We start from the raw sequence: 26,829 nt of genomic DNA on the forward strand, positions 1-26,829 counted from the left end.
TCCTTTTTGCTCCTTTTTTTGGAATAAAATAGAGACATGACACAGTAGAGCCCTGTGTTCTTGTCAAGGAGGTGCAGCGTTTCAGAGACGATGGTAGAAGCAGCTGGCTTATCAACCACCGGGCCACAGCCACAATCCATGCACTGCCGAGCCATCCCATGCCCACTATTCAACAGCATCGTCAACATCACCACATGGGGGGGGGGGGAGAGACGGGGAGACGGGATCACGTGGAGATAAGACATTTGATGCCATTCAAGCTGTAAATGCAGTGCTGTAAGCAATGGGATGGTCTTTCTAGAACAAAGACTCTCTAAACATGTGAACGCACACACACACTCATGTAAAGACTGGACACGTGCCTCCCTAACATTGGAGAAACATGCATAAGCATAAATGTGCACACGCACAGTCACAGACGCACTACATACAACATTATATCTGTTTATAAAGTACATATACTGGATACAGATACAGACACACACACACACACACACACACACACACACACACACACACACACATACAGCTTACGTTCATTAGAGGCCTGAGAGGCCCAGCAGTGCAGTGCAGTAGTAAACTGTGAACTGCGAGGATCAGGGGCTCTAAAGCTCTGATCTGGGAGTTAAAATCACAAAGACACAGAGCTGCAGTCACAAAATGGCAGCTGCTTTCGTGAGAAGAGTTAGAAGTTTACTGGGGACATATTTTGTCCAACACAAGATGCCTGAACATCTCTATTCGTGGCCAGAGTGTTAGAAGTGGTCGTCAGTAAGAAACACCAAGAGTTTTAGTTTGAGCTACAGGAATTCCAAACCAGAAAAGGCACAGCAGAAATAGAACACTTGAACTAAAGCAGAAGATAAGTTAAAATAACTGACAGGGATCAGGGGACAAACTCTGATCTCACCTTTAGGTCCAAATACTCCAAGTCCTTCTTCAGCTGCAGATAGGTGTCATCAGCCTAGAGGGTGACAAACATGGGAGTGTGGATTATTGATTTGTGTTGACAGGAATTACATAATTCACTATCTGGGGCCTCTGAATCTAAAGAAGCTGTTGTGTCTGTGCCAACATGCATCACAACTATCACACACACACACACACACACACACACACACACACACACACACACACACACACACACACACACACACACACACACACACACACACACACACACACACACACACACACACATTTATTTTACAAAACACCAGCACAAACCAGATCCATTAGAAGCAGCTGATATTTGAAACATTGCTGAATTCAGCTTTAATTCAACTCACATCACTCATCACAACAAACTGCCGAAAATAAAAAGATTCACGTATCAGAAAACCAAATTGACCAACACATCCACAGCCAGTCGGCGGTCAGCCCAAGCATGGGATGGCTTTGTGGACGTCGAAAAGTTCGAAGCACAACATGCTCATGGACAGTATCACTGGAAGCACGATATGGAAACGGACCAGCCAAGAATAGCACATGGAAAAAAAGAGGTGGATGGTTCTATGACGGCAGCAGGGCCAGCACTCACAGATTAACCATGCCCAATGTCACACCACTAAAGCAGGGCAGCTTTTGGGTAGAGGTTGCCACTGATGTACTGAGACTTGGCTAATGATGCTGCTGTTGCGTTAACCTTTGTGTTTTAGTTAGCGCTTATCTATCCTGGGATAGGTTATTTTTCAGCACTATTTTACATTTAGACTTGTATTTACAGTCGGGGACTGCCAAGAGCAGGATCAACTGGGAGTTACAGGATGGCCTAAAGCGTGATTTATTCTTCTGCGTCAAATCTACGCCGTGGCTACTTACGTTGGTACGTGGAGACACGGACCCTACGCCGGACTCTACCCTAAAATGTTTATGTGATTATAGCATATTTGTGATGACATTGTGTTTGCAGAAAAATGAGACAATCAACAGTTGTTGTTGGTCAGATCCATTGCACTGTGGTGGTGGGGGTGGTGGTGGGATGATGGGGGTGAGTGGGGGGCACCAAAGTCGGAATGTTTTAAATTCTACACATAGTGGTTTTAAGGTATAACAGGCATGTCAGATCAGTTTTGAATTTAAGGGTTATGATATATTTGATGTGGTATTAGGCAGCACAATTGCTGGTTTTGTGTACGAATTTTGATTTGTTGCTAATGTGAGATCGCAATCATCCAGCACCCAAAGACTAGGCAAGATTGGGATAATGCAAGACGATGCACAAAAAAAGTCGCTTAACTGTTACAGTTGAGGAATTTAACTGCTTTCACTGGAATGACTTGAAATGTTACTTATTTTTATATTGTACAAATCAATCTAGCATATTTTGAATTATCTTCTGTACTTCACAACCTGAGCTGACAGTGGCAGGAGAGAAGTGCCAGGAGGTTAGATGTCATTAGAATCCATCCTCTGAGGACTAAGATTACCACCACAGCAAAACCAGAAATTACTTTTCACTAACTCTTGTTAAAAATCAAAGTGTTGGACACATTTGAATTGTAAGGGTCTCCTCAAAATGATTAGAACTCATCATCTGATCAAATATTTCACTCTGGACCAAAGTGTTGGACAGACAGATTGACGCACAGACAAATTGACCAACAGTATCACCCAAAGAACACAGAATAACAAAGAATAATGGACACAAATAATGGACCAGACATTTGGACTTGTCATAGGAGGAAAAGCACATCTGAAATTGATAACCTTAACAATGGCTCAATTCCACCAAGTGTCCCAGTAAGATATTTCAGTGAGTCAGCATGCACAATACCAGGACCTCTCCTAAGTGGAATGCAGCCATCAGTAATGGTTTTGAATACACCTGTGCTTCTCCTACTATGACATGTCAACATGTCTGCCGTGAAAAAGGTCTATTACTTTTCTCAATTAAAAATGTTGAAAATTCAGAGTACAAATTATATGAGTTATATGTATAAAAAAAACAGAAAGAAAAATAACAATTTAAGTGTAAAGCAGCTTTGCAATATGTTTAGTGGCAACCTCTACCAGCCCGTGGTAGAATGAGGGGCGGGCAGGCTGACATGCCGCGGGGAGCCCCCACCTGGCTGTTGCAATGGCCCAGGGGAGCTGAGAGGCCCACATCTCTGAGGTGGGACACCGGAGAGGGGCCGGAGCTGAGGAGGGGGCTGGTGCTAGTGGTGGTAGTAGTAGTGAGGAAGGGGTTGTGGTGGTAGGACTCTTTGGGACCGTTGAGCCTCTGCAGCTGGGTGAACGCGTGCTGACGTGCGGAGGCCATCTTGGCCTGATGCCGACGCAGCTGAATGAGGAGCAGGGTGAGCTCCTCGGGCTGTCGGGCACCACAGGACATTAAATCTGGCATTAAAACTGACCACACCAAACTTCAATGAAACTTGTGTTAAAAAAGCAAACTTGCATTCACAGCACCAGTAGCCACTTTTTTTGTGCGACTGCATGGCTGGTGGCCAAATTGAACAAGCAAAACAGCAGCTTAATTAAGGAGGATTAATGGTGTCGAAACAAAAGGCAGAACTCACAGCAACGCACTGTAGATGACAGGCAATGTCTCCCAAATGTTCAGCTACAGCCAACTGGCCTGTGCCGACAAAAGGCTAATTGAGATGTGTTAACATTTTGTTGTAGCGAAGAATAAACGCTCTTCTTGTGACTGATTTCTTAAGTGTCTGACAGCGTGAACACACTGTGAGAAACGTTACTGGGCTCTGGAACTAGACTGCGAGAGGGAATTACACATCACTTCCAATACAGGCCTGTAGAGCGTTCAAAGCTTCTGCTCCAAGTTCCAAATAGTGTTAAATTAAATCCATGTCTACTGTCACGTTTGTTCAAATATTAATATTTGCAATGCAGTGAATTAGTTTTTGTTTAAATGTGTAAGACGTACCGTTTTGCCATGAAGGCTGGGTGCACTGACTGTGTGTGTGATGTAGCCAGATGGAGGCATTGACCGTCTCTCGATAGTAGCACCCTGACAACACATAAACACATTTTACATACATACATACAGTACATACATACATACATACATACATACATACATACATACATACATACATACTGTACATACATACTGTACATACATTCACTGAAGTTTAAAAAATAAAATTAAAGAACCTAATTGAATGTCATTTACAACACCAAATAATTGGAATTATGAAGAATCTGCTATCATAAGAGGATACACTGTTTCACATGACCGTGATAACAAAACACTGAATTCTTTATTAGCTCTGGGCAAAATTACGTGGTTTGTGGTTGTGGGAGAGTGGGCGTACATTTTCATATTTGTGTTTTCTCCCTCAATTTCTAAAATGTCATATGCAAATACTAATGGAGCTGCTAATCCTTTCTCAGTTTGAATACATGTGAAAAATGTCTTTATATACTGTATATACTAAATACGGTGTATTGTATATTAAATAGTATGTATACATCTTCAATGTAGGTTCAAGTTAACAGTTTGACTGACTTTTTGACTGACTGCTGATCCAGTTGAGGTAATTTAACAGACTGAATGCCTTAAGGATATGTCTGCCATTGTGCCCCAAGACACTGAAACAATTATTCTGTTCAGTGGAGCACAGTTCCAACATCCGCCCCACACTGTCAGAATGACTGACACTGTTCTGGATGAGAAACTATTCCATTTGATATTTTGCACTCGATATCTGGTAAGAGCACAAACAGGCAAGATGGATCACAAGATGGATCACTTTCATACAATCAACAGAATACAGTGACTTGGATAAGAGTGTGAGGTTAATGTGCATAATGTAAATTTGATGCCAAAAACCCCGGCCTGTTCCGCTTAACTGAAAGTTTAATCTCATTCCCTTGATTGAGAACTGTCTAATTTGCCAATGAAACCCTCTGTACACAGTAAGTACAATAGAATACAAAAACACTGTGTCCAGAGAAAGCTGATCTCTACTGTTAATAACAGATTTTTCTTTCATTTCTTGTCCTTTTGGTATGAAGCATCCCAGACCATGCGTGGGCAGTAAAATAGTTGTGTACAATGCAATACAGAATTGCCTTTAAAATAAATGGGAGTTATGTTTCAGTTAGTTACACCGTATGTTGTTTGCAACAAGCATGCAAGATTGACTGTCTTTACCAGACATTATTTTACCTTAAGCATCTGAGATTTGGTCCTGCGGGGGGAAACAGCGAAGGGGATGTCCACCACCGATCTATCACCCACGGGCCTGACTGTCACCCGTTCAGCTGGTGTGTGCGGCCTCCGTGTGGGCGACAGGGTTCTGCTGGAGCCAGGCGGCGGCCCTGGTGGAGGGATGTCTGCAGCTGAAGGTGGCACCGACACACAGCGGGGCGGTCCTTCGGACCTGGGTGCTGAGGAGGAGAGAGGCACAGTGGATGGGGGGCGTGGGCCAAATGGGTAGTCCGGGGCCGGGGTGTAGAGTGGCGCCGTGGGGCTGCCGTGACGGTACTGGTGGCGCTGCTGCCACTCGTACAGCTGCCAGACGGTGTTGGGCCCTGAGTCGGGGGCGAGGCGGAAGTGGCTGAGGCGGTCCTGGGCGTACTTGTACTCGCCGAGTCGGGCAGGCGTGGGGCTCTGGCGAGGAGTCTTTGGCAGGGTCTGATATGCATCTATGGAGGTGAACTTGTGCTGGGTTGGGGGCGTGCGTCGAGGGAGGGTGTTTTCTCTGGATGGGGGGCTGTTGAGTAAGAACAGCAGGACACAAAACTATGTTTTTTTTCATACCCAATGAACAGAATATCTATATATTAATCTAATCTTACTTAGAATTTTATTTAAGGATTAAATAAGAAAAAAAAGCTGTCTAAACAAATTGAATTTCTTGAGCTACACATGGGGAAATTGTTTGATATATTATACTATTTCTTAACAATAACAAGCTCTATATCTTTTAAATTGATTCTCTGAGTTCAGAAATAAAACACTGCGCTGTGCAGACCTGATATGTTCATGGCAGGTTGGTATTCACATACATGTTCAATCTGCAAGCAAATTTCACAAGAGGGAACTGTACACTATACTTATACTTTTGGTGTCATTTTACCATGTCTGTATGCTGCATACTCAGTAAACATTAAATAATCAAATATGTTTGTAATCGTGTGTATTTACATACAACAAAGAAATTAGTATTTTCACAAAATAAGACTATAAATATTATAAAGACCAACCCTTTGTTGTCAGCCTTCTGCACTTTGACCCACTGCTCCACTTGCTCCAGAGCACTTCTCCTGCGCACCAGCTTGTGTGTGTCAGCAGGGGGCGGGGCTGGGGCCCTCTGGTACGTCCCCGCTGCGATCCCGTTGGGCTCCAGGATGGGGCTGGGCGTGGAGACGAGGCCGTTCCTCGTGCAAACGCTGGAGGGCAGCGTCGAGGCGGCTCGAGACGGTGCCCGGGACGGAACCCTGGACACAGGCGCTGAGGCCGACATGTGGTCCAACAGTGGGTGGGCAGAGGACGCAGGGTTGGAGGGGAGGGACGTGTGTGTATCCATTTCCAGCGCTGTGCTTCCTACGGGCTGCTCCGACATGGTGGTGGCAGGAGAATCTTTGTGGAAGCTGCAGCGTTCATCTGCATCACGGTGAATGGGCTCCAGGAAAACCTCGTGGATGATGGGTCTGATGTTCTCAGAGTCTGCGCTCTTGTGGTTGTTTACGTGGTTCGTCTGCGGGACAGCCTGCAGCTGCGACGTGTTAAACGTCTCGAACTTGTCAGATGGTCTGTGGAGAGTAGAGATTACAGGAAAAGCCTGGATGAGTGTTAGCCTTTTGACACTCATAACTTTCTCTTCAACGTTGTGAGAGTTTCAATCCTGAGTGAGACAGGAAAGGAAGGCGAGGGGATAAATCAGACATGTGTGAGCTGGGGGAAGAGGAAAAACTAACAAAAGCAGCAGGGAGGAGAACAGAAAGTAAAATGACATGGGGAGGATAATGTTTATTCTCCTGTCTGGCACCCAACTCTTAACTTTGAAATTTTTGATTATACCCACGCTACACAAGAGAACCAGATGAATAACTATAGCTGACAGCCGGATTGCTTTTCTTAAACCTCTCAAAGGGATTTCAGTGGCTTTTACTTCCCTGATATGCCCTGGACAACGTGTTCCACCATTTCAGGTTACTGTTTTCGACTGTCACTTAAAAGAGAAACTTTTAGCCTCATCCCAAACTTTAGGGACAGGCCGTTTTAAAGCAGGGCAGATGACAAGCAAAGCTAGATTTAAACTCATTTTTAATTAAATCCCCTGTGACAAGATAAATGTTCAGTTCTCTGAAATTCAATGAACCGCACACCAAAGTTTACTTTAAGAAAATGAATTAAACAGGTGCCGACATGCTGCCTGACAGCAGCTGGTATCTGAAGATATTCAATATAAATTAGCACTATGATGACTGGTTAGTCCCTATTAGATTGTGTTGAATCCTACATTTCCCTTGGGACCAATACATTATCTATCAATCTAATCTAAATGAGGCATAGAAGGCATTCTTTTTTAGTTTAAGAGTAGTTTGTTGTTAGCAATGCATCCCATCACTGTACAATAAATGTAAGAAAATGTGTTTGCATATTGTAAAAGTATCCAAACTCTTAAAAAAGACGTGCAACATGCCAGCAAATAGAAACACTGTTACAGTTTGTTCAATAAGAAAATACTAAAAAAGTGGAAGTGTCTTCAGTTAACAATTCTGTCATTCATTAGCAACTAGTGTAGTCTTGTGGGATTTCCCCTTCCAAACACAAAAAATGAACGAGTTGTGGGTGTCTGAGGCTGCCAATGAATGATGGGATGTATTTGATCTGTGCCACCTCCCCCCGTTAACATATGAATAATACATGGAGAAAGCGGCTGCTTGTTCAAAAGCAGCATTTCACAACACCAGAATGTATTCTGTGAAAGCAGGCAGACGTTAAAAAAAATACACTACGCTCATATGCTATAGTTTGGGGACTGGCACAGAGCTGTTAAAGCTGTAAACAGCCGAGTGAGATGTTTTAACATGAATCGTTTATAGTGACAAAAAGAGACAACACAAATGGCAACACTTTCTAGGAAATATGTATTTATAGGATAGAACAACTGTAGCTATCGCAAACAGCAAGTATTTATAAACAATACAGTGTATAATAATATATTCCACACTGCATTGTTTATAAATAAAATTCGAAATTTTAGAACATCTGCTGTAAGAATATTAGGGGGTTTAAACATGATTAAGAGTAAAAAAAATAATAATATGAATGAACATTTTACAATATGTCAGAAACCTCATTAACTGGATAGCTACTGAATCAATGAAGTTTAATGTCAAAACTACATTTATTTTATAAACACAGGACAAAGGCCTAAACTAAGTTGTAGCAGTTGAACTTGATTAACAGGTGATCTCTGGGAAGTGTAGTACAAAATCGCCACAGCACTGTAAAATACGCATGGCACCAAAGATGGACTGATGGAAGAAGAACATCTGAAGGTAGTGAATGTATGTGTATGTTAGGTGTCTGTATATATTTGACTGAATTAGAGTATGTGTAAGTTTGTGTACTGTATGTGTTTCAGTCAGGCCTACACTAGTGATTCCTAGTGTAATCCCAATTAGAGTTGGGACATTAATCAACTTTATATCTCAATAAAAAAATACAAAAGGTGACAAAAGGAACGTAGAAATCAAAATACAGGCAACAAACACAAGGGGGAGCTCATGCTGTAAGGTGGAAAAATCAATGCTCAACAGTAGAAACAGAAAAAGTAAAGATCTGGAACTTATTGTTCTGGGGAAAAAAAAGTGTTTTATTAAATAGGTAAGTGACTGAATGTACAGCGTTCTACAGCTGCCTGGTTTAGGGCAAGGTAAGGTGCACGATGTGTGTTCAGTTAGTTCAATAACATGTACTGTGTGTGTGTGTGTGTGTGTGTGTGTGTGTGTGTGTGTGTGTGTGTGTGTGTGTGTGTGTGTGTGTGTGTGTGTGTGTAGCTCTACTTGATGAATGTGTTGCTGTGGTTCTGCATCAGAGTGGGTGTGTGTGTGTGTGTGTGTGTGTGTGTGTGTGTGTGTGTGTGTGTGTGTGTGTGTGTGGCTCTACCTGATGAGTGTGTTGCTGTGATTCTGCATCAGCGTGGCTTGGTTCATGGCCATCAGCCAGGTGTTCATGTCCTCCTGGGTGTCAGCGCTGAAGTAATATGTCCGCATCCCGGTGTGCTCCGCCTGCGAGCCAATCACAGAGCTCTGCTTGTAAATGTACGAGCGCATACCAGTGTGGCTAGCCTATGGGAAGAGACAAGAGGCTAGGTCAGTGTCGCGGTCAGAGAGACAGAGAGATCAGCTGAGAGCATCAGCTTTAGTCAAAGAGACAGGGAGATATCATGCTGTCCAACAAGAGAAACAACATCAAGGGCCACATAAGCATCGATTGATAAAGAGAGAGGCAATGAAGGGGACCACACAAAAGAAATACAGAGACAAAAATGCCAGCCAGTTACGACCAACAAAGCCACAACCTTTGACCAATGAGAGGAAAGATTCTTCGGTGCAATGGAGAATAGAATAGAAAATGTGAGTGTCAGAAAAAAGGACCCCAAAGTTTCCTCACAAACCTGTCTTTTTCCTGCTATTACAGCTTAGAAAACCTACTAAGGACATAGGGCAAATAACAGTTTACACACATAAAGAGTAACGTTATAATAGCTTTTGTATATTTCTCAGCGGTATATGTCGCAAAATAAGAAAGTAACATCAGTTACTGTTAGTGGTCTGGCATGGAAAAGCAGCACTGCAAAGAGGCTGTGTGAAAGGCAAGCCTGATTAGACACCATCAAAAGCTAATTGTAGTTTGTGATTTAAGTGCTGAGCTCATGACAGGCATACTCAAATTTAAGATTAATATGTCTTTGTATGCACAGTAAAACGGGCTATTGGTCATTGATCTAATACACTGTTGTTGGTGTGTGACAGTCGAGAGCACATCTGCCCCATTTCATCATTGCGATGGAGCCAAATACAGTGTGTAGAATATCAAAAGAATCTATAAACTATACTAAACTATATATAAAATACTGAAAAAATGGGATGTGGATGTTCACACAAGCCGCCAACAATTTATAATTACTACTATATTGTAAACTGTATACACAAAATTATATACATTAAATATTATGTAATTAGTTTGACCCGCAGTAAAGTGGTAACAGTAAAAAACAAAAAAATAAAAGAAAAAAAAAAAATATAACGTACAATATTGAAAACATAAAGGTCAAAATACTATTAAAAATTATTTATGAACAAATGTACTAGATAGCTGTATGTGGATGGTACATTGGAAATTATGCAAATATCATTACTGTTTTTTTTTCATACAGGCAGGGTCGTTCATAGTGACAAATCCACGGAGAATTATCCCCTGATTCCGCAACTTTTCGTTTTAAGCTCATTGTTTTGCAGCACCCATCAACCTCGTTTCCAGCTGCAGCAGGCTGCCGCTTTTAGCAGAAGAGCTCATAATAACCCAGCATAAACTTCCTGACAAGCACCAAACTGCCAATTTAGTAACTACATAGACTGAACATAGACCATAACAGAGCTAAAAAGACACTAAATATTGGACTTATTTTCATCAGGTGGCCAGAAACATGTCTTCAAATGAATGTTAAGGTTGCTCCTTGTCTCGTAGAAATGTGTATATAAGCAACTGTTTGCTAACACTTTCACTATACCACTTCATAAGGTAATATTTCCATGTTTACAGCTTGTTCTGCTGCCGCCAAGTGACAAAAAATTGGTGACGCAGCTTTAACTTACCATTTTAAGTAGGCCTACCTACTTTCTCTCAACAATTTCATACATCTAGAGTGCCTTCCTCTGCATCCCAGAGACCACATGAAAAGTAGTTATATTCAAAAGGTTATTCACTTTGTGTAGTTTGAGAGAGCAGTAATACTAGCGATAGCACAGTAACTGCAGGAAGTTAGAAGAGTTTTTTTTTCCTCCAGCCGACGGGAAATGAGAACTGCTTCTTTCTTTAAAAAATCAACATGTTTCTGGCTGCAATGCCTTCCGGTCTATTGAGACTACCATCAGTGCAGACGTTGGTATCTCGGCTCCTCCAACTATGGATTTCTGCCTTTGAATGTACGCGAGTCCAGACAGAAGTCCTTGAGAGGCTGACGCCAAGACGTTCACTGTTTGATAATTCGTATAGGCAGAAAATCTTCCTGTGACTGGACTCGTTTTTTGGCTGTGCTAAAAATATCTCAACATGATGATAATGATGATATTATAATTGGCTAGCTATCCACAGGGATAAGAAAACACACCATCAAACCACAGAAATGGCCAAGAAATCAAAGGAACAGTACATCAAGTGTTCTTTATCCTTGATAAAGATGTCCTTGCTGTGAAAGTGGGGTTATTAGAGGCCCTTTTAAAGTGAGTTGCACTACACTGAGGACAGCACAGATCTATAAATGTCCCACTTTGCCCTTTCCTTCCTTCCTTCCTTCCTTCATTCAGTGTTTCGGTGGCTGGGATCGGAAGACAAATGAGAGCACCCACTCAACAACAGATGCATGCATATGAAAAGTAATTAAACGCTAAATATTCCCTACCCTAATTCATTCACTGAATAATAAATGCAGAATAACAAGTGTGTGGTGGGTTCTGCAGCGGCTTGCAAACATTTCACTGTAATTTCTTTATTTCTTTATATTGTGATGAAATAAGATGCGATTCCGCAGCAATTCGGCTTCTCGTGCGCAGCGCGATGACAGTCGGAAACACACAAAACACCACACCCACCCGTGTAGTATAATGTACATGCTAAACACGTTCATGAATAATGCAAACAAAGACTGTCCGCCCCCTGCTGTTCTATCTCTGATACTATAACGTCTGAATAAACCCCAGCACACAACAGACATGTACACAAACAAACAGAAATGCTCCCATTCCTGCATCCCTTCCAGGTTCCCTAACAGCTGCCCTCTGAGACCACTGCCGTCTGGCTGCTCAAACAAGCTCATTTCAGTGGCTACTGCTGTGCACAAATAAAATTACTCTAACTATAATTTCCTTACTCACCATGCTCAAGTATGTACTCGATGCTGATCCTGGTACATTATAAAGATCTGGGAGTTGATTGCACCGCTCACTTGATCCATTCAAGTCCTAATAACCTTGTGCAATAGCTCTTCAGTGATGGTAAAATGCTTCATTTAGTGCCTTTAAATGACTACAATACCACATAATCGACAAAGAGGTTAGTGGTTTTGTTAGGGCTACAGTGGTGCTGATATTCGTTTCTACCAGCTAGTTCACATTATTTTCCTCTCATGCAAATTAATTCCACATTAGATGTGCTGACTGAGCAGAAACCTGGATCCTAATGAACTTGGTCTGTGGTTTCTGATCATCATTCAGGGCTGTACAGATGTGCATCTGTATTGGAATATTACAGTACACTGTAACTACTGTGAAAGCTCTAATCATACTGTAAAACAGCATATAACATAATTAAAAGGTATCATAATATATCAAAATATATCTACAATTTGGTACACTGCGAACAAAAAGGCGTTCTCCCTCAGCGGGATCTTGGCATTTGATGAGTAGATGTGATTTGTAATTCTGACCCTGTCTCCCTGAAGGCTTTCTGATCACTTAAATCAGCTGGAGTAATGTTACCTACCCAGGAAAACAACAGATGTGGTCACGCACAGGGCTCAGTCAGCCTGTCATAGTCAGGCATGAAGATGTGTTTAGAGGAGAGGAAACAGGCATGGAAACTACTCAGCAAACATTCATCTTAAAAAACGAATACATCCAAAAACACCCTGAAAGTCTTGACGAAAGGAATAACGGCATCCTCAGGAAGCAGCTGTCAAAACATGTCTGCTCACTCCCCATCAACATTCTGACAGACTCTCATAGCTACAATGGGACAGGCCTCTTGATGAGAAACAGAGGACTGCGCCGCTAGTCAGATGTTTCGGGCACGTGCAGAGATATCGGCATGCATGTGCGGTGAACACACACAGTACAGAGAAACAGACACACACTTGTACTGTAATATGTTGACTAAACTAAATCCAAACCCTAAGCTGAATCACAAAAACTTTAACCAAAGACTACCTCTAATTGTTACCCTTATTCCAAAATCCACGACACGTTGCCGACAATGTCACAAAGTACAGTACACACCCGTGACCTCCACCAGACCATACACACATTTAAAAGCCCAGTCGATTGCAATCTCATAATCACCAGCTTTGATTCTTCCCTATTTTAGTTACATCAGGACACACACACACACACACACACAAACACACGATAGAGCCAAACTCCAACACCCACCACCAGTGGTCTAAAATAACACTGAGAGACCCTGCCTCTCTTTAGCAGGAATGCTGAGTGGGTCATTCAGCTCTGAGTGCGTGACCGATACACCTACACACTGAATTCATACACAGCTAAGCCTCATTTTTCTCTTTGTGGTTTGTGTCTGTGTGGGTGTTTTAAGGGTGTTCCCGATTATTTGTTTTCTCCACTAAATTGTTTAACGACGCTTAATGGAAAAATACGAAAAAGTCCCTCTCGCCATCTATTTCACCGCGTCTAGCCGTTGTGACTTCCTTCCTCTCCACCTATCGCTTCCTCTCTTTATTCCCTTTTTATTCTCCAGCCCTAATCATTTTCCTTCCCTTTCTGTGTTCTCTCTCCTTCAGCCTCTCTTTTTCAACAAACTGAAAAGAAAAAAAAAAATCACTCACGACTTGCGCTCAGAAAGGCCTACAATAGTGTCGGCCCTTTTCCTGTGGACAGCCCCAGACAAACACACACGCACACACTTTGTCAGGGTGCTATTTAAAGAGTCATTGTGCTCATAAAGATAAGCCTCAGCAACCAGAGCACCACAAAGCTACAGATAAGGTACGTTCTCCTAAACTTGCAACTGTGGAAATTTAATTTACACTGAAACATCCAAATGGAAACAACAATTGCTTGTGGGTGTCTCGGTTTTAAATAATGCCGGCTTTAAGAAAATATGCCTGTATATACGGAAGTTAGAGTATAACATGTTTCTCTATTTCAAAGTTCCATTAAGCAGCTGCTGCTTTGAAAAAACAAACATTTTTTGTGACTGATGAGTTGCATAGTCTGCATCTACTGTGAAAGATCTCCTACGGTACATTGTTTTTTCGCTCTTCATTTCTGGAAAAGTAGCGTGAGGTGACTTGAGTTCCAAATAAAGTTTTTTCTCCACGCCATCAGAAAACTGCATGCTGGTACAGTAGATGTGACAGATGGAGGAGACAGCGAGAGCGGCACATAGATGAACGATAAGCCCCACACCAGATAAGCCAAATACAAAGACTCATATTGCGATAACGAGGATGGGGTGGGAGAAAGAGAGAGAGAGAGAGGATAGAAGGGGGAAAAAGACTGAGGGGGAATTAAATAATACAGAGAACACTGAAATAAAAACACAACACAACCACGTCAGCCAAAAGGACAGGTTATTCTCAAAACATGCATCAAAAACCAACAGAGGAATATACAAGGCTGCTGTATATTCGGTCAGGTTTGGACCCAAAAAAGCCACACCAACGGCAGACAACAAAGATATATAACGTTGACATCTGGCAAAGTGAGAGCTAGAGAGAGGGTAGAATACCTATTTATGGGCGGACTGTCACTGGGCGACGCGACACACTCACAGGGAGAGAGGGAAGTCCCAGTCGGGCAGCCAACCAATGGGAACAAGAGAGGGAAGAGGATTCAGTGAATAGGGGAAAGGGGGGTGGAGGGAGGAAGGGTCGTCGAAGCTTGAAGGTTTCATTTTTGGCGTCATGTTGTGTATAGGTCGAGGTGATGGTCAATGGGTGCAGCATTCACACACCAAAACACCATCAAATAATACCCACCCGATCCCACTGGTGTGGGTTACAGACCTGGGTTTAGCAGCATTTTAAATGATTTGAAATAGGAGTTTGAACCTGCTTTGACCAGTTATTAGTTTATAATAATTATGTTACTTTTATCAAACCTATTAATAAAAATATCATGACAACACACCCTTTTTACAAGGTAACTCATGTGAAAGACGTGCGACTTCAGCATGCTATAACATTTAATGGACTGTGAAAAAAATATTTTCCCTCTTTGAGGAGAAACTGACTACTATATTTTGACTTATATCATAGCCAGGAAGCTACATAGTCCACACTCCCGGTTCTAACAATGTTCAGCAACTTTCTAATGCCCACTGGGCTTGTAGCATACACCAGTTGGTGCTCTCTCCAGTTACCTAGCTCCCCAGGCAGTAACTTTCATAGAGCGTTTCGACCCTAAAACGTGACGCCCCTTTGAAGCAATCCTCTCAAGTGCCGCTTTACAACCCTCCTCCTATGGCACTGGAAGCTCCACCTGTATTATCTTCTTGTCTTCTGGGATCCACAACACAATGTGTAGACGTAGGGAGGTATGGACCACATCTGGAAACTGCAGCTTCCATCCGACATCAACCTTCATCTCCAAAGACCTTTGCCCACCATCCTGCCATTGGCAGTTTGGCGGGTTTTGGCCTGTGGGACGTGCCTGGCTTGGTTCCCTTCTGAGGCATGGTCTACTGTAATAACCTCTAAATTCACTGGCTATATCTGCAATATTTCATCTAAGACCAGCGAGACTTTGTCATGACGCCATCTCTACCGGCCCTGGGTTAGCCTTGTTTTGCACCCTGTCAGTATGTGCGCTAGCGTCCCGTTGCTGCTGCAGAGTTTACAGCCAGCCCCCATGTGTGAAAGTGTGCTGAGGAAAGAGTGTCACATACTGACAGCAGCAGGAATATGAAGTGGAAAGCATCTAATCTCCATAACTCTGCCCAGGTTACCTTCCTACTGAGTAGCTCCCACATAGTCCAGGACCCCTGCATGCCTAGCCCAACTGCTTTTGATCTTCTTGAATCCTCCTTCACTTCCTCCTGGATCATGGTGCACCTGACCCATGTCTTAGCTTTCTCCCACTGATTATAATACATTGGACCAAGGCCCTTTCTGTCGTGCGGCTTCAGAGAGCTTGTTACCTGGTTTATTGCTGAATTTGCTGCCCGTTTCCAGCATGGCACACACATGGATCCTTTGAGTATCTGAATGTTGCCAGAGCTCTACAATTTGCCACCTTTTATCACTATTCTTCTTCCACTGATGATAACGGAATCTGTGGCTCGCCTGATCTAATGTTGGGATCCACAGGGGGAAAAGCGTGGGGGAATATCTGACCATCTCTGAATGTGCTTGTTGATTTTTTTCTCTCTAGGTCCGTTGGAACATACCCAGCTTGTCCAGTTTGCAGCGACTCAGTCGTTGACATTAGCGAATATTTACGTATTTGAAGACTCAGACACTAAGTCCACATTATTATCCAAAGGACCTTTAAGCAGTGAGAAGATCGGGGGATATGTGTCCTACTCAATGATAGATCAGGGAGCATGGTTAGACTGCTGCAGCTATCAAACTATGGCCTACGCAAACATGTCACTTTATGTAATAAACCAGGTCAAAAGTTAAATCAAACTTGATGACTTGCTGATGACAAAAAAACAAATGGCTGCCTGTGGGGCCTGAAAAACTTGTGTGCATACACATTTTTTAATCTATGAATAAAGTGAAAGCCTAATTGCACATGAGGGCAAACTCAGTTGTGGCTGTTGTGAGGTTTGTCTGCCTCTTGACTTCAAACAAAAGACTTCACTGCCTCAGGGAATGGAGAAGCTTCATTCCATTCCAGAGCAGCTTGTCTGTCTCAATAAAGACACTGACAGACATTCAGTGGTAAGAGACATCGCTACAACAGGTGGTGAGTGCTGCACAAAGCGGAGGAGTGGCTGGGTGGGAGGGTAGGCAGGGCTATAATTGTAGGAAGATGTTGATCTGTTTTATTCACTGCCATTCAAAAAACTCAATATAGGTATTTCCATTTTTTTTTTTGCCCATAATGGCAATATCAATTAGGTTACTGCTAAAAACTATTATATTTTATGAATGAGAAGGAATATAAAAAAATCCATTTAACTGATCGTCATTGCTGTGAGCCCAGTTATAAAAGGCTCTCAGAAACATGTGTGTTCAAAGGCACACATACAGATATGTTTGTTCAAAAGAGATGAATACACAAAATATATATAACTCAAAAATGATGCTTGACAATAAAGCTCGGGGGCAAATATCTGCGGGCCACCAAACCTGCAGGTCGACATACAGTGCAACTGGTGTTATGGTAGTATTCTGTTGTAAAAAGTAGTTTTTAGTATTATTTCTATTTAACCTCTCTGTCATTAACAATATAAACCACTTGGTGGAATCTAATGAAACGTGCTTTAAATAGCATGAGGGGTTACAGTTTTAGCATATGTGCCTTAAGTGTGAATAAGGCCTGAGTATTTAAAATATTGTTTTCGAGTTTCCTGAATCTGGAAGTACTCAATGCACCATGTTCAAAAGTCTCAACGGCATCAAATCAACTTTAAAGTGTGCAGGATACAGAAACGTTCATGCTGTGAGATAAACAGAAAAACACAGTTCCAATTTGACACATTTTTTTTATTCCTATTCTAGCTTGACCTTCAAGTGTATTTGGTTCGAATTGAGGTTTCATGAGCTTGTAGCAATCAAACTGCGCTGCATTACTTCTTCGTTTCAGAGGGAATCATTCCTTGTTTTGTTTTCAATCCAAAAGCTGAAATAGGTGGCTACACCACACACACACACACACACACACACACACACACACACACACACACACACACACACACACACACACACACACACCAAAACAAAAAAAACTAAAACTATCACATCAGAGAAAGTGAATCAAAGATATGAGTCAGCACAGACTAGTGTGTAGAACAAAGAGAGGCATACCTTGAAGGCATACTTGCGGCTTATGTGGTCCTCAGGTCCCACGGGTGAAATGACATAGCTGGGCAGAGGAATACTGCCCAGGACCAATTCCTCTCTGCTGTCTGGAGAGAGAGAGAGAGAGAGAGAGAGAGAGAGAGAGAGAATGAGAAAGAGAGATGCCGGGACGAATGAGGGAGAGGAAGGGAGGGAGTAGATAACCAGGGTGAGGAAGGTGAGAAAAGGAGCGAGAGATATGGAGGAAAGGAAAGAGCAAGAGATTAAATAGCACTCATCACCCACTAATTTCATCTCTGCCTGCCACCGGTATCATAACACTCACACACACACTCACATAAACACACTTGTGTGCCGTCATTCATACCACGGTGTTGTGCCAAACAGTAAATGACCACTCTGGTATCCCAGTATCAGTTGAAGCTTGCCTGGTCCAACTGGCAGCCAGCCGCCATTCCTCTGCCCCATCCGGTTCATATACTGAGATCATAGTAAACACACACACACGCACGCAAGCAAGCAAGCAAGCAAGCACACACACACACACACACACACACACACACACACACACACACACACACACACACACACACACACACACACACACACACACACACACACACATATACATATATATTTTTTTTTTTTTTTTTTTTTTTTTTTTTTTTTTTTTTTTTTTTTTTTTTTATTACTTTTTTAAAATTTTTTTTTTTTCCCCCACTATTCCTAATTTTTTCTTCTACAAATTTCACAAAAAAAAAAAAAAAACAATAAATAATTTTTTTCACACATCTATGAATAAATATCTACCAGGATTGTGTTATCCACTGAACATTGTGACAGCGTGCTAGAATGTGTATGTGTATGTGCATCGTGCGTGTGCGTGTGTGTGTGTGTGTGTGTACACAATGATTACCACATGGTACAATTTTGTAATGGTATGAAAATATGTGTGCACGCCACCTGTGCGTTTGTGTGGGTGTTTGGCCTGGGAGGTGATAAGGCGGCACGGTGGATTAAAGGGAAATTGGTTAAAAATAATTCAAGGACCTTTGAAGGAGACATTCCCTAAATGGTGGGCGAGACGGTGTCTTTTTATCTACTTTGTCCAGTCTGTCTCACACACACACACACACACACACACACACACACACACACACACACACACACACACACACACACACACACACACACACACACACACACACACACACACACACACACACACACACACACACACAACCACCCACACCCACACCCACACACACACTGAGCAGACCAAAGCGGTGGCAAGTGAAATTAGATAGCATCCAAACAGCATATTGGCAAAATGTTGTCCCTCGTTAAATATTAATTTTCTTATGAGGATTTAGGGTCTAAGAATAGAGGGTGAGGTATGCTGTACAGGGCTGTAAAAGAGAGAAGAGGAAGAAACCAGGGATGGATCAAGGATTTTAGAAATACTGAGATCATTAGTCCACAACCGACTTGTTTTTCTTTCTGGCCATAAGTCCAAAACCCCGGAGAAACTTGGGTTACTATTGTATATGACAAAGAAAACAGGATTCTCACATTTGAGAAGCTGAAGTCAGAGAATATGTTGCTTTTTTTACTTAAAAGATGGCTGAAACAATAAATTGAAAGAGTCAATAATAGTCATCGATAGACTACACATACACAAATAAAGCTAATAATGAAGAAAAAAAAGAAAGCGAGAGATGGGAGGTTTTGTCGTTTGTGTAATAACCAGGGATGCACAGAGAGGATGAGTGGTGCTGCAGATAAAGTGTTTTCATGTCGAGAGGAGAAACCTTTGAACTGAGAGAAAAAGATGGAGAAAAAAAGAGAAAAAGAAACGACAGAGAATTGATTTCACCCTTCGAGGCGAGGAGGCAGAGGAGCGTGTCCCAAAAGGTTCGGTTAAGAATATGGAGATGAAAAGAAAGGCGTGGAGAGGCAGATAAAGACAGCCAGGGCATGGAGACAGATGGTGAGGGAGGGAAGGTGATGGAGTGTGATGTAGCTGACTGTGTGTCCATATCTCTCCATGCGTTTGAGCCCAGTAACTCACCGAGAAAGATCAGATTAATGCCCGCCCAGATTGAATCACTGGCTCTTTTGTCAGCTGCAGTTCATTTCAAATCCAGCACCACGAGAGTCCAATACAAACATTTGAACTTTGTTCAAACCTTTTTTGTTGAAAGCTGTATATTTATTTTTATCCTCCAAAGACAAATATTTTCCTCTGGTAGTCTGTATTTCCCTCAATTTAAAGCAAAAGAAAGAGTAAAGGATATATACATATATTTGTGTGATTTAGTTTTTGGAATGGCAAAAAGTCTTTATTAGGCTGCATTTACACCAAATCAGGCGTTGCTGCGATTAGCGCAGGTTTGTGCTGTGGTGTGTGGTTGTCACTTACAGTAAATGGTCCATTTGTGTCTCCATTGTGTTCCTCACTCCATTGGGTTTTGTCTGATCGCTGGTAGGTTACGTGATTGGCCACCGCAGCGTGATGTCGGGTTGCGTTTCTCCCAAAAGTTTCAAGTTTTGCATCAGGACCTGCGTCCCTGCATCCCCCCCCCAGCATCCCCTCAAGTCCCCACCGCCGCAGCCTAAACACACTACCCACATTCTAATGACCTGATTTGGTGGGAATGCAGCCTTAGAAACATGTTAAACCGATTTGTCTTGCAACACTAGATAGGTGCTAATGAGTGTAAGATTACTCGACAGCGAATTCTACTTTTATGGAAGCAAACTTTTGTGAACTCAGGTGCTTCATCATTTTTCACACACCACCAAGACACCTGCAGGATACAATCCAGTCTAATTCAAAAGCCATTCAATAGATCCTACCCGTGTGAAACTCATAACATTCGGGTTTTGTTTAGACTATCTGGGAGGTCTTGATTCAACGAATTGAATGTGTATGTGTTTTTGCTACTTTGTCCTTACCTGAATGCGTGATTGTGGGGGAGCGGGAGACACAAAGAGGCACGGGGTGGAACAGGTAGCAAGTAGGAATTTTAACCATTTTCTCCATGTGATAGTTCCAGTCGACATTACACACAGACACTCACCTTTGTAGTAGAACAGACAGAAATCAGCCAAGACGAACCACTTCCTCTTCCAAAGCCGCATCCCAGAGCTGTCCTGCAGGGACAAAGAAGGGGTAAAGACTGTAAGTAATGAATGAATGAATAATGAGACAGAAAGTAGCCCAAATTGGAGGAGATAACAAGAAAGAGTAGACAGATGTCCTAAATATGAAAGGGAGAGTAGCGAGTAGCGAGGGACAGCGGAGAGAGAGAGAGAGGGGGGGAGGAAGGGAGTGATCATTTGTCCTCGTTCACTGGCTCGCTGGGCCTGCCACGGCTGCTTTACTGCCCGCTTCGTCTTTTATGTTCCCTGGCTGAAAATGGTGCCGTTTGAAGAGAAGAGGAGATCCAGAAGGGATGAAATCACCACAAACACAGATACATGCAGCTCCTTTGTAACCCCCGTGTGTGGGCATGTGAGGGAGTAAATGGCCTCCTGTGATAGTGTGTGTCTGTGTGTGTGTAAATACGTGTACATTTATGTTCCCCTGTCTGCATTTAAAAGTGTTTTTTTCTAATTAAAACATAATTGCACTGCACAAATAGACTGCATGATGTGCATATGAGCGTCTGTGGCTTTGCATTTAGATGTGTGCATATTCCTGCCTGTGCCTGTGTGTATTGGTGAGTATGGGCCTCTGTGTGTGGTCATTAAAGTGTAATTGCTTCGTAAGTAACATCACTCACTGTTTGTCTTGTACTGGGACCAAGTGTTTTCCAGTGGGACGATGCCAACTACAGATATTTTAAGTATAACTTCAAATACTCAGTCTCCGGTAATAGCCTGTTTGTGATCAACAGCAGGTGCTCTATATTGCCAGAGCAAAAGGCATAAATCAAGAAGAAAAAAATGAAAGTAGGCTACTAGAGGAAATGTTGCAGGACCATACAGGCTGAAGCTGGAACTCATCCCTGTAAGGAATAAAAGAGACACAAACATCTCGAGACTAAATTAGCTAAAAAACAACAGGCTGTTTAAAGAACTATCCTATTCATTTTTAATGCAATGAAGTGAAGCTCAATTTAGAGTTCGAAACTAGTTGATAATCAATTATCAATTCGTTTGACAGAAAATTAATCTGCAACTAATTTGTTAATCAGTTAACCACTTAAGTCATTGTTCTCTGGTTCCAGCTTTTGTCAAATGTGAGCGTTTCTCTGTTTTAGGTCTCTGTAAACTGAATATATTTGGGTTCTGGATGGTTGGTCAGACAAAATAAGACATGAAGATGTCACCCCGGGCTTTTAGAAGTTGGGATGGAGATTTCTTCTCTATTTTCTGACATTTTATAGAACAATTATTTAATGTGTTGATTAATCTGATAATGAAAATAACAGTTCATTGCGGCCCTTGCTCATTTAATGAAGGCACCTTTTTACATTATTTTATTTTATTTTTACAGCATAGTATCACAATATTTTCCGTGGTAATACTGTATCGATACAAAGACGCCAAGTATCGACCTATTGTTATATATGTGTTGGTCAGTTTGTCTGCTTGACAATCCCATTTTGCAGCAACAAAATTGAACTGAGATGAACAAAGAGAGAAATGTACAGTATCTGTTTAGATAAAACAGATGTTGACAAAGTTTCCTTTTGGGGACATCATTTGTAATCTTGAAAAATTTGAAGTTGTAAAAAAGGTAATAAATTGCAATATATCACAGATTACTGCAATATGTTTAAAATCGCAATAATATCGTATCGTGACATAAATATCGTGATGATATCGTATCGTGAGGCCTCTGGTGATTCCCACCCCTAATTTACATTATAATACCTAGAGTTTCCCTCCTGTTTTTAACCCAAAACCTAAATATGTCATGTTGATACTGTTACACTGTTGTATATCTGTGTGGCTATCTTTGTGCAAATTTAGCAAAAAAGAATAAGGAAAAAGCCATAAGAGAAGAGTTTGGTTATATAGCTGGTGATTCCTCCGCACTAGAGGTGACATTCTGCTTCCCAAAAGCAAGTTTTGGTAGCCAGGAGGCAGTTCAACAAGGCCTCAACCTGCCTTCGCTGGCTGTCAGACTGGCAACACACCAGACCTCCACACCTTGCCATGTATGTGGTAGGCCTACACAACATCTCTTAATTTGATTATCCTTATGCTTATAACCTATGACCTTATTTCAATGTTGTCCGTCAGCGAACGCAGTCTTGATTTGTGTGTATTAGAAGGAGTGTGTTTCAGTCAGTGTGTGTGTGTGGGTGTCCTGACCTGTTTGTACAGCCATCCTCGGACCACCACAGGGACATTAGGATTCCTTTTAATGGCCTGCTCTCTCTTCCCAAAGCTGTGCACCTTGCCACTGGACCGGGAGCCCTGAAACATACACACATACAAGTACAGAAGGCTTTTAATGAGATGTAAAAAGACATGATTAAAGTCCACAGCAATGGCTGACAATGTTACACATGCTCAACAATGTCATTGCATTCAGAAGAAAGACTACTCCCCATGGCACTTCAACCAAACAGATCAAAGGAATATGGATTGCATACGTACAGGTGACTGAGATCATTTTGTTATGTATTAATCAGCTGTTTGTTGTTTACGTATTAATCAGCTGTTGAGCATTAACATTGCCAGCTTGTTAATTAGCTGACCAAACAATTTGCTCAGCAGCAAAGTTGTGTGGCTAGTTGTTGCATCTCAACATTGGCATCTTCAGAGCTATATTAGCTTGGTTAATTAACAACATTAACAAGAACATTTATTCTCCGTAGCAGAACTGTGGTTAAAAAGGCTGGGACCGGAAAGTGAGACGGTTCAGTGTGGCACAGTAACGCATATTTGGAAAAAGGCCGCCTGTGCCTCATCAGACTATTGAGTCTGATTTAATACATTACTGAATGGACCTTCACACACACACACACACACACACACGCACCATGATTATCTCTTTTCGGGGACCTTTTTCTGCCCCAGTTGTTACATAATTACAGCCATTATTTGAGTACAGCCAATTTTCCATTGGACCTCCATTACAGTGCCAGCCATGGTTGCCATGACATTGACAAAGCCTCTATAGACTATCAGGTAGGAAATTAGAACAGTGCAGGTCACTGGTTTCGACTGCCAGACAGACACCTGCTGGAAAGTCTGGGCAGTGAACCTGAGCGGCTACAATCATAGAGAGTGAGGCAATTACTCCCAATTGTTTCAGTTTCAGCAGTAACAGACTGTGGCTGCATTGAGCGGCCCCCAGAGGACATTGTATCAGATAAGATAAAGCAACTTTTCCTGCATAAAGAAGTCAAGGTTTGTAGTAGAAACTGGGGAAATGGTCTGTCCCCATAATAGCCAGTGTATGTTAAAGGGGTAATAGAATGATTATATAGGGTATTTCACACTGTTCCTTAAGGTCTCCTAATAGGGTATGTAACATTGGTTGGGCTGAAAATGGCCCAGGTTCTGTTCTATGCGCCCTAATGCAACCTTACAACCTAAAAAGATCTTATATGGTATGCTCAGAATATGATGAGCTGGGTTGGTTTACAACAAGCGACACACAACACACACACACACACACACACACACACACACACACACACACACACACAGAATCCAGGAAATATGAGGCTTTCTTTTAAAAAAAAAAAAAAGTTGTTGTAGTTGTGAGAAACTTTCTATCTGCCAGACCCCAGTGTGCTGGGACAGTAAAACACAAGCTCCTTACACACTGTGGCCGTTTTCCAAATCGCCTACTGCATACTGTAGACGACTACGGTATGCAGTATCTACTGAATATTATTCGAATATTAAAAAAATAACAAATGAAATTCAAATGGTGTTATAGAGGAAGAATGACAGCTCTAATATACATGTTATAATTTATTTACAAGACTGTCAAACAGAGACGGGTATCTTTCTGCCCCGTCAGTCGCTGCTCTCCCTCTCCTTTGCCTGCTCCGTGGCCGCGGTCAGTGTGCTCGTTACGCCCGCAATCTCTTGTCGAGCATTATAACTTCTAAAAACCACAGGTTCCAGTTAATCTTATAATGGATATGCGTGTTGAGTTATTTAAACAAACGATCGGAAAACTAAACACCTCTTGTCCACGAGTCTCCTGATAGAGCTCCAGCCAGCTCACAGCGGGGTCTGTGAAGGTGGACGGGCCGGGCGGCAAGCCAGCAACCCTGGCAGGCACCGGCCGGCTGTCACGTCAGACTGTGGAGCTTCTGAACTCCGACACAGTCGGACCAAATTTGCAAATAGCCATACATTTTCGTAAAACTGCCCATATTTGAGCTCTACATAATTGATTAAAAAAAAAGTCTCAGAAGTGAATTTAGTAATGAAATAGCAGAAGAACAATGCATAAAGTTTCTGAGATCTGTGCGACCTACATTCACAACACCATCTGGTCTCAGACCAGTTGTCTGTATGTAAATTTTGGGGCGTGACAAAGGTACAGACCGGAGCCAAATAAGGTACAGCCACTGAGTTGACGTAAACTTTGAGCTTTGTTGAGATTCGCCCGTTTTCAGCGGCAGTTTCAACTTGTGAGATTTGCAATAGAAAAGGGATGTCAATGGAACTTTGAGGTATGTATGTCCTATTTTACCCACCGAACTGTCGGTATTCAACTATGACAAGGTCAACTCGTTTTTGCATTCTATATTTAAAGTGTCCTAAAATCCTAAATCTCTGCATCCGTTGCAGAGATCTGATGCTCTTATAATTTTTCTGTTGCTGCAATATTCAAACTTGTGTTTCAATGATATTATAGATGTTGTTAAACTATATATTCAAGTATTTTACATTAGTTCAACAGGAAATACCTGCTTATCCCGTGCAGCACACAGCAGGGCTGGATTAATAATATTTGGAGGCCCAGAAGCAAAAATACAAAGTGGGCCCCAGTCTCTCCAACTGTCTGTGCATTGTGTATGATTTGGTTTGTATAAAGCACTAAGTCATTTAGTGAATGCACTGTGTAAGCATAATATAATTGAAATAATGAAGGCCTTCAAAAATAAAAAGATATCAACTAGGGGCCCATCTACAAGACCGGAGCTGGAGATTATGTAATAACGGAGTTGTTGCCTCAGCTGCTTCTGCTGCCACAAGTGGTAATTAGAGGTCGCTGGGCATTGATTTCTGTTGATGTGTGAGCGGCAACGGGTACTGCACCATTCTTACAGGAGGGACACGTCATTCAAAGGGGGACAGACTTTGAAACAAGGCCAGACAGAGAGGAAGTGTAGTGAAAAAATTTACTTTTCGTTTTACTATTCTGACATCCCTTGTCATGCATGTAGCTGATTTGATTACTGTGACCAAAAACATCCGAACCCAAAGCAGAAACAACCTGTGCAGGAAACACATGCACACTTCACACAGAAAGCTACCAACTGGCCGGTGGATTGGAACTTATTTGACAGTAGTTGTAAACTTATTAAAAAGTTCTAAACAACTTGGACAGATATGTGCATACAGATGGACTCAAACTACATCTCTGCTGAAAACTGTTGATTTAACAGTAAAAGTTTTTTCAGATGCCACAATGGAAAATAGACCTGGAAATGCAAGACTTTATTCTGAGTAACCCAATTTCCATTTTCATCCATCCATTCCATTTTTCAATGACTTGACTATAATTTCCCCCCTCACTAGTTAAAACCAGATTCCTGTGCCATCTTCCAGCCACTCAGTCTGGAACTAACAATTATTTTTGTCATTGATTCATCTGCTGATTTTATTTATGGATAAAGTAATTGTTGAATGTACAAAATGTCAGAAAATAGGGCCTTTAAAAGGGTCAGTCAATATGCTAAATACAAAAATAGGTGAAATATAT

The 26,829-nt window shown here is 42.0% G+C and overlaps 1 protein-coding gene across 4 annotated transcripts in view; it reads right to left on the reverse strand.

Moving 5' to 3' along the window:
* The window catches only part of LOC120563773 (pleckstrin homology domain-containing family A member 7-like), a 155,569-nt gene that overhangs the window by 18,313 nt on the left and 110,427 nt on the right, over positions 1 to 26,829 (reverse strand). For all 4 annotated transcript variants that reach the window (XM_039808177.1, XM_039808178.1, XM_039808179.1 and 1 more), the window contains 8 exons: positions 23,244 to 23,348; positions 20,999 to 21,071; positions 17,922 to 18,022; positions 9,092 to 9,273; positions 6,178 to 6,726; positions 5,138 to 5,684; positions 3,890 to 3,973; positions 911 to 964 (listed from right to left, as the gene is read on the reverse strand). In XM_039808177.1, the coding sequence (XP_039664111.1) occupies positions 911 to 964; positions 3,890 to 3,973; positions 5,138 to 5,684; positions 6,178 to 6,726; positions 9,092 to 9,273; positions 17,922 to 18,022; positions 20,999 to 21,071; positions 23,244 to 23,348 (1,695 nt within the window). The remainder of the gene's footprint in view (positions 1 to 910; positions 965 to 3,889; positions 3,974 to 5,137; positions 5,685 to 6,177; positions 6,727 to 9,091; positions 9,274 to 17,921; positions 18,023 to 20,998; positions 21,072 to 23,243; positions 23,349 to 26,829) is intronic.

Source organism: Perca fluviatilis, chromosome 8 (genome assembly GCF_010015445.1).
Source record: "Perca fluviatilis chromosome 8, GENO_Pfluv_1.0, whole genome shotgun sequence".
Classification (NCBI taxonomy): domain Eukaryota; kingdom Metazoa; phylum Chordata; class Actinopteri; order Perciformes; family Percidae; genus Perca; species Perca fluviatilis.